General features: G+C 36.1%; 1 protein-coding gene across 1 annotated transcript in view; it reads left to right on the plus strand.

The window, feature by feature from the left end:
- Positions 1-8,472: 8,472 nt before the first annotated feature.
- COL28A1 (collagen type XXVIII alpha 1 chain) overlaps positions 8,473-12,874 on the plus strand; it is a gene marked incomplete at both ends in the record, with an annotated part of 37,504 nt that continues 33,102 nt past the window's right edge. The window contains 5 exon segments of the mRNA XM_079299348.1: positions 8,473-8,489; positions 9,327-9,381; positions 9,778-9,846; positions 11,272-11,340; positions 12,271-12,339. Coding sequence (XP_079155474.1) covers positions 8,473-8,489; positions 9,327-9,381; positions 9,778-9,846; positions 11,272-11,340; positions 12,271-12,339 — 279 coding nt within the window.

A 12,874-nucleotide genomic window follows, 5' to 3' on the forward strand; every position in this document is an offset into this window, starting at 1 on the left:
AAACCCGGGACGGGCTCCTCGCAATGGGCTCCTTGCTGGAGCTGGGAGTTTGGGCCAGAGCACCCACTGCGGCCCCTTCCAGCCTGAAGCGGTCTGTGACCACAGAGAACATCTAATTCTGATGCCTTTAGGGGCTGCCTGAAAACAGAGGCCAGACAAAATTAAGATAATAAAAGCGGTTATATTTATTGAAGAGCCTGCAGGTACATTAGGGACAGACGAAACCGTCCCAAGGGCTGCATCCAAAAAATGGATCACGAATTTTTATACTCTCATAAGCTTGGTCCCTTTACATATTGGTTGTTAATCTTCCAGTTACAGCATCCAGTAATGAAGTCATCACCCAAGTTTGCTTCTCCCTCCAACTCAGTTTATGGTTACATTTCGCAGGGCCTGAAACAGTAAGGTGTCCTTGATTCCCAGACGTGGAGAGGAATTGCCAAAATAGAAAACAGTAGCTCACACTCTGTATGGAGTTTATAGTCAGACACTAAAGAATCAAAGGATTACAAATAGATGAAAAGTATAGAAGCTAAAATGCTACGGTGTCAGTGTCAAGAAGAAAATAATTTCTCCCTCATACTCTCATACCCAATCTAACTCTACCCCCTCCTTCTGGAGACCTACTCAAATGTCCAGAGCAGGGTCTTGGGACCATGTACCATCTCTGGGCAACTTTTCCCATTATTTGATGATGCAGTGGTAAAATTTCCTTCCTGAAAAAAAACCCCAAAATCATATTTCCACACTCCTATGTGATTAAGATATTACAACCTGTTTCTCTGCAAGCCATGGAGATGTGAACTTTTACCTTTTTCCTTGTTTTCAATGCTCTTTAAAATTGTCTGTAATAAAATTTTTAAACTGAATTCCTAATTGGACAATTTCAGATTCTCTCAGAATAAATTCCTGCGTATAGAAACAGTGATATTTGGCCTGGAAATATATAGAAACACATTTTTAAAGTTTTCTTCAGCACTGTTGGAGTCAGGACATTACTCCTTACTTTAGCTGCTTCTCTTACTTAATTTTTTCATAAAAGAAAGGAAATGCATATATTTTGGCTTCCTTGTTAAGTATTTTCCTACTTTCTCTTTTGAATTACAGCATAAAAAATTTAATGGCCTTTCCAATGTTTTTATAATTTAGCAAGATTTTAAAGAAATGGTATGATAAATAGTTGTTCCTCCATTTTTTCAATTAATCTGCATGTATTCAGTGCCTTTAGTGTGGAAATTGTGTGGAGTTGCTTTGAACATCATTTGTGTTAATGTGTGTTGTCTTTTTTCTTATCTCTAAGCATTGTGGACAACTTGTATTACAAACTCCATCTTATGTGTTAAATTTTCACAGGGTTCATTAATTAAGCCACAAATGTCATTTAGTGCTGCAGCAACTAGTTGTCTTTGATTTCGTTGTAATATTCCTTCCATTTTAAAAGCACTTTTCCTCATAAAACCAGCTGTTTTTTCCCTTAATGAATAAATCTTTAAGAACTCAGCAGCTGTTTTGATAAATAAAATAGACCAAAGCATGTGGAAAAATAAAGTAATTCAGATTAAGTAGTTTATCGTATATCAAAGGCAAAATTGGCAGCCTAGATATTCATGCTTATCTGTTTCATTTTCATAATTCCATTTCCTCTGCTGCTGTTTAAGTGGAACAAAGTGACTTTTTCACATCTGTTCCCAATAATCTTGTCATAACCTGTTGGTTTTAGAACAAAGATAAATTTCAGTTTGTGTATTCCTAACATTTTTCCGTGGGAAAGTATGGGAGTTCAGTTTATAAATGCAGGTAATACTTGCAATAATCAGATCATTTAACTTTGATTTTAAGAGTTTTTCAGGTGCTAGGGAATCAACAGCTTAACTGACTTCTTACTCATTTATTGAGTCCTAATGATGGTCTGAGTACACTACCAACAAATGCACAAGCTGCTGAAGAGCTGTTTCCTGTGTCCTTGGCACAAGAGAGATTTGGAGAAATGCAAAAATTAAAGATGGCATTTTGAAGCAATAGATTCTGTTCCTACAATGACGTGTAAAAAGTAAGTTTATAGAAAACTAAGAGTTATTTGGTGTTTCAGAATGCAAAAGGATGTTACCACCCGAGAGGCCACTATGTCACAGTCACTAGAAACTGTTACACGAGCTGTTGGGACATAGATGTTTTATATTTGATCATTCTACCACACACAGAAATTATATTCCTATGTAGATCTCAAAATAAATACTGCAGCAGTATTCCTTAATGGGGTTGTGAATTCCTCTAATGTTTCTGAACCTTTTAAACTTTTGGATCTTTGCTTGTTTTCTATGCCCTGATTTACCCTTTCAATTTGCATGTAGCTGTCTCTACATTTGCATCTTTGTCCAATAGCAGCATCTTTATTTGTAAATCGTACAGAATATTTATTTAGTTTTGAGGTTGTACCTAGGTCAATATTAATGTCTTCATCACCATTGCATAATGAGTGATTTTTATATTTTGTTGCTTCTTGTAATTGATATGGTTTAAGAAACTTAAACATTTAAACCCCCAAATCATTAAGGATCTAATTCATCTTGACTTTCATCAAATCTCATTTTAATCCTACATATTTTGGCCTCTCAGATGTTGCCCACACTACTGTAACTGACTACTGATCAGTCCCTGTTATATTCCTTGTAAGATCTGCTTATTTCTAATGTGAATTTATATGTAGCAATTGCTTTAATGCTGTTGTATCTCAAACCATTTTCAGCAATTTCTCTTCTTGAATGATGTTTATTTTTTTTTCTTTGCTCTGACTGCAGAGTATTCCAAGTTTGCTCTATGTACAAGTCTGTGAGTTCTTTAAGAATTTTTAATCATGTGGAGACTGTATACAGAGAGATCCATTTTGAACTTATTTTCTTCTCTAAAGATATGTTACAATTCATAAGAGATCAAGCTATACCAAGGTTAGTTAATATTTTTTAGATACTAGCTGGAAACTCTTTTTACCTATCAACTTTGTTATGCCTTTTCATATTTGATTCCTGGAAGGTTTGCTTTCTGTTTAGTTTATGTTAATTTCTGAGATTTGTTTTGTTTGTGTCGTGTCTGGTCAAGTGGAACCAGCCAAAATGACAAAATCCTTTCAGGAATACAGAAACACCTAAATACTGCTGGAATTTTGCATATTGCAATGTGATATTCACACTGGGTTTAAAGACATGTGCATTATTAATTTAGCTATTAAGTCTACTGCTGCTCTTCCCTTTACAGAAAAAGCATATATTCTGTCATTGCTATTTTTAACATTAGTACTGGTTTGAGTTAGAATTACTTGAACTTGCAGAAGCTTGATGGAGCTTAGCAGACTGTTTCAGATGTAGTGTTGTACTTCTCCATGCCATGATGCATACCTGGTAGTATTTCTTTATTTGATTTTTGGTAAGAAAAGAAAGCATTCATTACATAGGGAGTTGGAAGCTGGAGTTCAAACCCCTCAGTCTGTGTAAAATGTATGTCTCTCTATAAAGATTCCAAATTGTATATCAGCAGCATGATTGCCAACGTGGTAGGTACAGGTTGCAAGACTGTTTCCTTCAGGCTTTACTATTCTACTGAAAATTCTTTTGTTTGCACAGATCATACTTTTGTTCTTTCTATATGTTGGGATTATCACTTAATTTTATATGATTTCATATTAAAAACATAATGCAAGTTACTATATTCAAATGCTGTATATTTTCAGGGTGAAAAATGTTCAGAGGATCCAGTAGGTCCAGTTGGCCTATCTGGTCTTTCACCTTGGTCATTCATTAAGTGAGGCATTCAAAATAAAAAGCCTTTTAAGTAAGGAAGGTGACTCTTCTTTGGATAGCAGAATGACCCTTGTCAACCACACAGGCTTGGATAAGCGTGTGAAAAACTTACTTCATTCATGTTAGTGGTGGTTGCTGTACTTATTATTCAGTGGGATGCATAGAAATGTGAGCAAGGGCAATTGAAATAAATGCAACAAGAATTTCACAGGTACATTTGTTTTCTTTTCGAGATAATGACTGCATTTTATTAATTGAAAAACTGATCTGTGAAAGTTCAGAAATTAGTGTCTTAGCTAATCTGTGTAGGGTATCCAGGCTCCTGAAAGAATAACTGGACCAAAGGGATCACAAAGTTTGAGTGTTCTGAGTCCAAAGGTAAATGGACAAAAAAATCCTGATTTTAGAAGGTTAGAGCAGTGGATATATGTGACAGAGGACAAGGCTTTTTATATATTGGAGCTCATATTCTTCTAGGAAAAAAAAAAGGTAACTCTTCAGTTTTGTCCCTGTAGGCAGTTAGAGAACTCCTCTTGAGCTCTATCATGTTATGATAAGCAGAAACACAGACAATTTATGAAGAGTTTTCTAAACAATTTGAAAATTAAATATGCTGGTTTTTATCAATGTTCCATGTTGCTGAGTCTGACCAAAGTCCTTATTCAAACTGACAATTTTTAATAGCTACAAAATGGCTGCACAATGGATGCTGGAATGACTACACATTTGGTCATCTTTGCTTTAAGCTGTTGGTGACAAAAAACATATACAGAAATAATTCTAAATGGAATTTTGGATGTTTTTCTGTGTTGTGGTATTTGTGGTTCTTGGTTTGGGTTTTTTGTTTGGTTTTTTTTTTCAATTTTGGGGGGTTAGGGGTATGTGTTTGACTGGTTTTTTAGGGAAAATAAAGTGAGTCTGGTCCAAATAGGAACAGTGGAATTTCAGAAACCGGTCTGCCAGGAAGTAAAGTCAATCTGTTTTAAACAGTTGCCATTTTAATCCTTGCTCTGTTTTCTTACAAATATAAGTCATAATATACCTTATTACTAATGTAAAACACTTCTCAGGCCAGTGCTATATAAATGACACAACAAGACTGTCATTTCACTTCTGTGACAACCTAGAGCTGTACTTACTTCAGCAGTTCATGCTGCTTTGCCAATACATCCACTTCTAGTTTTCATTAACTTTGCAGTACTCAAAAGATCGTTGTTGTGTCCTGGTGCTCATCATCTGGGTATCTAAAAGAAAGGCATGTGTGAAATGGGTATTTAAAAATCTCAGGATCAGGTAGGAATTAAGGAGTAAAATCAGTTCTTCCAGGACATATCCTCCCTCCTCAAAGTGTTGTATCTTAGTCTTTTAATATCTTGGTTTTTAGCTTCCACCTTCTATTACAAGGGCACAAATGTTTTGCCCAGACAATAGCCTCCTTTACTAGGTATGTGTAAATGATTAAATGCTGCATAAATCACCCAGTATGAGGCACTATCATTACTATCATTATGCATTATCATGTGGATACACCAGAGGGCAGGATTTAAATAGCATAAATATCTTGATAGCTTAAATATTCAGCAACTAAGTGATCCTTCTGATACACTTATTACAATCAGGTTTTAAGAAGGCAAGTAATCACAACTTTGCTTGCACAGTCTATGAATAACAGCACTGAGTCGAGATATATCTAGTACTAGGAACAGGGATATTAAAAAACTGTTTAAAATATTTATTTCGAACTGCACCTGCTAGTGATGTCTCCTAGCCAGAGAACAAAATGCCTACTATTCTTTATAGTAATTATTGTCATTTTTATTGAGTGAAGAGCACACCAGGGCAAAAACTATAAATTTAAGGCAGTGAGTTTTGATTAAGGTCATCGAACAAAGTGACCCATAGTGTAAGTCCTCTGACATTTAGTCATTCATGGACTCTAGAATACTCACCTTCTTTCATACCTGTATAATTTGTATCACATTGGTATTCAGTTGTGGGTTTTCAAGCAATAGAATCATAATTTACTTTGTCTGTCTTCATACAGAAACTCTCTCTTATCTTTGTCAACTTTCTCTTTTTATTTCTTCTTTACTGTCTTTGAGTTTCAGTGGTGAGAATAGCAGGAAGTATTCAAGGAGGGCCAGGAACAAAAGGTATACATTATTTTTTCCAGTAGAAAAGATGACTTAGCATGTAGGCAGGAGCCAAAGACTTTTTAACTTGAAATTCAGACTAGAGCTTTAGTATAGTCATGTAAGGAGTGAATTTAGGCAGATTCAGTAGTCCTGGCAGCTGAATATATTGAGCATCTGGCTCAGAGCATGTGGTTCAGGGCAGCAATTGGAGCACTGCTGTACTGAAAAGCTCTACAGGAAGTACTAATGTTAGAACAGCGCTGTAAATCTGGAGTCATTACTTCCATCAAATTCGATTTCTAAGTGAATACAAGGCTATGAAAATATACACTAAAAAAAAACAGTGGGAAAAAAAAATCTCTGAATCGCAAATCAACAATCCTGTTGTGGAACTCTCGAGATTCTTACTGTACTTCCAAAACACAGTAAGAAGTTAAGAAGAGCTTAGTCTGTTCCCAGAGACCAGTTACAGACCAACATGTAACAGATTTACAGATGTTCTAGCCAGATAAATACAACCAAACTTGACCCCATTACTGTCCAAATATAGCATGTGCATCAGATCCACCAGAGTACATGTGTATTTGACTAGTAAAATTGTCATGTCTAAAAATCATAAGTGCTAACATTTCCTGATCTCTGCCAGATGAGAGTCATGTTTGCAGGTCCCCCAAAAAGATGAGAAGTCTTTGGAAACATCTGGAAATCCATTCATTCAATTCTGTTTTGGCACATAGTGCAGATAAAACTTGCCAACTGCTGGAAAAAGAATTTTCTTTCCATAGCTGTTGATGTGATGGGCTGTTTGCAGTCTTGATCCAAGCATGCATAAGGGTAAGAATAAGTATGCAGGCGATGTGAGTGATCTGTGTGACTAACTTGTTGCTAAGGAAATGTTTGCTCATCACCAGTGTCTCTAACATAGCAGATGCTGTGTGTTAACAGTAATTATCACTTGTAGCACTAACAGATATTTAGTGGAAAATATTGTGTTCCTTTGAAATTCTTTGTTTTCTATGTGTGTAATGAAGCCAACATTTACTTAATGAAGACAATTAGCCTCAGTAAAGATGCAGATTTCTGATGCAGTTACCACCTTTGAGTCCTGCAGTCCTTGCAGACTCTCAAAAAATCAGGTCAGTGACTGGCAGAGTGAAGGGTAAAGATGTAGGCTGTCTAAAAGTGGGGTTTTTAATGTAAAGGTACAGTCATTTGAAGTGGGAAAACACTTGTCCTCCCGTACTGGCACTGTCCCTTTAATACAATGGCTTGGTCTCTCACTCAGCCCTGGCCAAGTGCCCAACTATCTTCATTTAAACTTTGGCCAACTAAACAGCAGCTATGAAATATATAATATCTAGATGCAAGGTACAGCCATTTACAAGTGGATAGGCTGTTTATTTGTAGATTCCTGTATTTTGGTAAACAAAACATATTTTCCAGTATGACCTACAGGACATATTTTCCACACTGAAAAACTTTTTAAATCACAATTTGCTTTCTGGATGCCTTCAAAGGTAAGAGAATATGATTTCCTCTCTAGTTTTAGAGGACTGCACTTGTGGTTTCTGTATATGGAGCTGCTTGATGGACTTGAAAAGAAGATTTAGGAAAGATTTTTACATTAAATATATTGTCTTCATCATTGATATTATTTTAAATTATTTTTTGTAATTCACAGGCTTTTTTGTTTAAATCAATTTTAATCCAGTATTTAATTTAGTTCGGTGTTCTGTAAAAATATTTTGGATTTAAATATTGTAATTTTCATTTTATCATTGTAACTCCAAAACCCGGAAGTAACAGTAAAAAGTGACAGTAAATCCCAAACCCGGAAGTAACTCCCAAACCCGGAAGTAACTCCCAAACCCGGAAGTAACTCCCAAACCCGGAAGTAGCCCAAACCCGGAAGTAAGTCCCAAACCCGGAAGTAACAGTCCCAAACCCGGAAGTCCCAAACCCGAAGTAAGTCCCAAACCCGGAAGTAGTCCCAAACCCGGAAGTAAGTCCCAACCCGGAAGTCCAAACCGGAAGTAAGTCCCAACCCGGAAGTAACCCAAACCGGAAGTAGCCCAAACCCGGAAGTAACTCCCAAACCCGGAAGTCCCAAACCCGGAAATAGCCCAAACCCGGAAGTAACTCCCAAACCCGGAAGTAGCCCAAACCCGGAAGTAACTCCCAAACCCGGAAGTAGCCGAAACCCGGAAGTAAGTCCCAGACCCGGAAGTAACTCCCAAACCCGGAAGTAAGTACCAAAACCGGAAGTAGCACAAACCCGGAAGTAACTCCCAAACCCGGAAGTAAGTCCCAAACACGGAAATAGCCCAAACCCGGAAGTAACTCCCAAACCCGGAAGTAACAGTCAAAAGTGAAAGTAAATCCCAAACCCGGAAGTAACTCCCAAACCCGGAAGTAACTCCCAAACCCGGAAGTAACAGTCAAAAGTGAAAGTAAATCCCAAACCCGGAAGTAACTCCCAAACCCGGAAGTAGCCCACACCCGGAAGTAACTCCCAAACCCGGAAGTAGCCCAAACCCGGAAGTATGTCCCAGACCCGGAAGTAACAGTCAAAAGTGAAAGTAAATCCCAAACCCGGAAGTAACTCCCAAACCCGGAAGTAACAGTCAAAAGTGCATTATTTGTGATAATCTATATACAGATGTACTGAATTGTGACTCCGGTCCAAAGGTTTAATGAGAATATTGTTAGGAAACCCAAACATTAAGTTCTACCTGGGAAGACAGTCAACCTTTTAGCAGTATTTTGTATTTTTGCAATATCTGCATGCACAAATCCACATTAACACAGTATCAATGTTGTTAATAGCCTATCTTATGTGGAGATATGCTATTCCACTGAGTGATAGCAGGTTTGTTTCTACCTTTTAAGACATAACATCTCCTGGTGCTGTATTGATTTATTAGATTATGAAGATATGCCAGCAAATCTTGCATTTTGAATGTTTTAAATTTCATAGCTATTTCCAAGTTATTATACTGTTCTGTAGTAAAACAAATTTAAGTTTTGGAATCAAGTTCCATGTTATTCCAGGCTTAAACATGCAGTAGTAGCACTACAAGTGCATAGTCATCAGAAATTAAGCTTCAAGAATAGTTTATTTATTTACCTCTGCTGTATCTTTTCATTTCTACATCTTAGCTTCATTCTTTGGCTGATTAAAAACTGATTGATTTTGTGAGGAAATGCAATTTTTTACACTTCTATTGACTTCTCAAGTGCAGAATTCTCATTGAAAAGCTGCAGTACTCAGCATATAAAATTTCTAAGTAAATTGAAGTTTCAATCCCCCAAAAATTAACTCCTTCCCACAAAATAAGCACATTTTGATAAAAAAAAAGAATTTAGTAACTATATGGCTGTGTTTGCTTTGTATTAGAAACACAGTATACAGAAGGGAGGATGAGACTAAGGAGCTGCAGACAAAGACAGTGGTAGGAGCAACAGTCATGCTATGTCTGCATTTATTGTAAGGGCAAGAACCTTGAGTGCAATGTTGGAAACTTAAGCACTGCTTCCAAATACCCATCATGAAAAGTCTCTAGAAGCACCAAAATATTGGAAGAACTCAGGACCAAAGATAGGACAAAATAAATAATTTTTTTTTCTCTTTCATGATGCATATGAGAGTGGCTTTATAAAGTGATTATATCTTATATGGCCAGGATATTGGCCCTGTATCTAATCTAAACATATTTTTCCAAGACAGGTTTAGATTATTCTGTTTGTTTTTTACTTTAAAAATCTCCTTCTCTAGCCCTAAATGATGCTTTGGAAAGGCACACTGTGTCTATTCACATTAATAGTTTCTTTCCATTTTTTCTCTTTAGGGAGAACAAGGCCCTCCAGGTCCTGATGGTCCTCCAGGACCCTCTGTCATTGGAGAGCCAGGACCCAAGGTAATTCTCAGAAATATGTTTATTAAACTGTTAGCTGTGGGCAATGTTTTTGAATGAAATTTCTCACCAACAGTTTTATCAAACTCTTATCACCTAAATGTAAAACATGTTTTTGTATTCACATAGGATAAATATAAAAGACCTACTTTTCCAGCAACTCTTGAATTTTATGATGATCCTATTGATAGAAGTGAGAAATAATGCCATTTAAATGAGGGTTAACTGTGTCAGATAATTTTAAGCACTAGCAGATGTTTGCACTAATGAGCAAACCACACTTCAAGGTATTGAAATGCATCTCAGTCAATATGATACATGGTCAAGTGAGAGATTTGCCTTGTCATTCACTAGGAAACAGATATTCTTATAAGGTTCTCTCAGGCAGCAATTTAATTCCTCCATCTCATTTTATTGAGAAAGACTAGAAGGTGGAATCCAGTCTTGGAAAAGTCATGTCTATGCTGGCCAGCCAGCTCTTCTCATGGAAAACTACAAAAGCATCTCCATAAGAAACATGACTCCCTAGTTCACAGGAGTTTTGTCAGAGACCTGCATCTCAGAGTCAGACAAGAAATGTGATTGGGCAGAGCTAGACCTCACTCTAGTGCTGAGTCTCTAGTGTAGCTTTATGCCATGTTTTCCCTGTGTTTTGGAGCCCAATGCCACTGTCTAATATATTTACACTTTTTTGCTTTTAGTGCTCTTATTTAATTTAATTCTTGCAGATTTCCTTTGCAATGGCATAGATCCCAGAACACAGAGAGGGTTTATGAGCTAAGAAACCGGTATTTTGCAATGTAAAAGGAAAAACGCTTGGTCCTTCCAGAAAGGAAGATAGTTTATGGAGAAGGAATGTCATCCCCTCTTTACAGAGTAGTCTCTTTACTATGTAGGAAGATCAAAATCCTCTGTGCCCTTATCCTTGAAGCACACAGTCCTCAGTAAACTGGACAAGTTGTGAAGATTATGACACTTTGTAAGTAGAAGATACAGAAACTACACAGCTCCTGGAGTTCCCATGCAATCCCATATTCCACTGAAGCAGGCTTCCATTCGAGTACCTAGATAGAGTCTGCAGTGAGCATCCCTCATACCTGAGCATTCCTGCTTTGATACTGCAGCCACATTTAATTTGAATTAGCTCCCTCACCCCTGTCATGTCTTAGCCATTGCAATATTAAGCAGTTACCCTTGCATCTTGAGGGCTGGAATGCAGTCTAGTGTTTCAAGTATTAATTGAAAGATACTTTCAAATGTAACATAAAACATTATGTATGGGGTTCTTTTTTTCCCTTTAGGAGAAGTTACAAATTAGATTTCAAGCCTTTGTGATGACACCATTAAATCATCTATATGTAAATGTTTTACTCTTCAAAAGTACCAGGATGAATTAGGACTGAACTTTGTAATTTTCTTTTTCACAAGGGTGCTGAAGGTCTCAAAGGTAAAATTGGATTACGAGGACCTCCTGGAATTGGTGAGCCACGATTACCTGTAAGTCAGTAACATATGGATTGGGAATTGAAATACAACAAAATAAGTCTTGGTGAGTGTAATTGATTGTCAGTAGTTCTATTGGTTACTGATTCCACAACCACCTTGTACCTAGTCTGGAGCAGCACAAGCATATACATATACACACATACACATACATATACCTACATGCACACATATATATACATATATATGTGTATGTATGTATGTAGAGATGTACTCCTACTTGTTGAAGTTGAGGATAATCTTTAAAAATTATCTACAATAAAATTTTAAGAAGATGAAAATAAAAGAGATGAAACATCCCTCAACTCCTGTGTATAATTTGGATCTCATCAAGAACAAGAACCAAAATTACATGCTTTTATTTATATCTTTATGCTCTGAATTACAGAACTTTGACAAGCTCTTGATTTCATGCTCACTGGCTGCTTTTTCTTCCTGAAATGTATAAAATGTATGGGGTTTTTTGTTCATATGAAGCCACAAATGTAGATGGGTGTTAGATTAATTCTAGTGTTTTTGAAAGTTACTTTGCGTTTGTGAAATACTATTTTTACAAAAATATGTGGAAACTTTTTGTGTAACCAAGATCATCCTTTAAAAAATACTTACTGGCTTTAAAAATTGAAAGTTAACTGAGTTTTGCAAAAGGACAGAAAGTCTTACAAAAATACTTGTTTTTGTACTTGTTTAAATTGAAATTCACATTCTCTAGTGTGGCATATTTAACCTGTCATCATGTATAAAAATATGTTCAAATTGGTGATTTTTATCATGAAAATAATGAAATTATATGAAATTATAGGGGATAGATTTCACTTTAATACTAACTCTTCTATAAATAAATCTGCAGATTAATTTGAGTTTTATTTCTATAAAATATTGAAATGTTGGTATAGTTTGAATATATATATCTTTTTCTTTCAGGGACCACCTGGCCCTGCTGGTTCACCAGGTGAGAGAGGTCCAGCAGGAGAGGGTATCCAAGGCCAGAAGTTAGTTTTATGGAAATTACTTTCTTTAACATTTAACAAATTTACAATAGTGTTTAAGTTATTTAAGGCCACTGGTAATTCCAATAGTATAAAAAGCTGGATGATGGATATTGGATTTTTTAATCACTGTGCTCTCTGAATATGCCACTGATTTCAGATATTTACAAAAAATACTATCCAGATAATTAAAAAAAAAAAAAATTGTACAGTCCCTCTACCAGTAATAAGTTAATGACTCTTTTATCTTTATCATGATGCACAGCCATCATCACACATCTTATGTGTTTAATAAGATAACTTCTTTTGAGATAAATTATCTTCCAAAAAACTACTGAGCTGTTTATGTTCTGTATTGGAAGAAAATATTCAGCAACTGTTTTCATTTTGCCTTACCATTTTGGGAAACTGAAAGCTGAGTTATATGAGTCTCTGTAGACAGTTATCTCATTTAGGGCATTTGCTAGGTTAATATTCCTTTTTTGAAAAATAAGTACAAACAATCAAAGATTAATGAATAAATCATATCCGGATTTCCC

The sequence above is a fragment of the Erithacus rubecula genome, assembly GCF_903797595.1.
Source record: "Erithacus rubecula genome assembly, chromosome: 3".
In the NCBI taxonomy this organism is placed as follows: Eukaryota; Metazoa; Chordata; class Aves; order Passeriformes; family Muscicapidae; genus Erithacus; species Erithacus rubecula.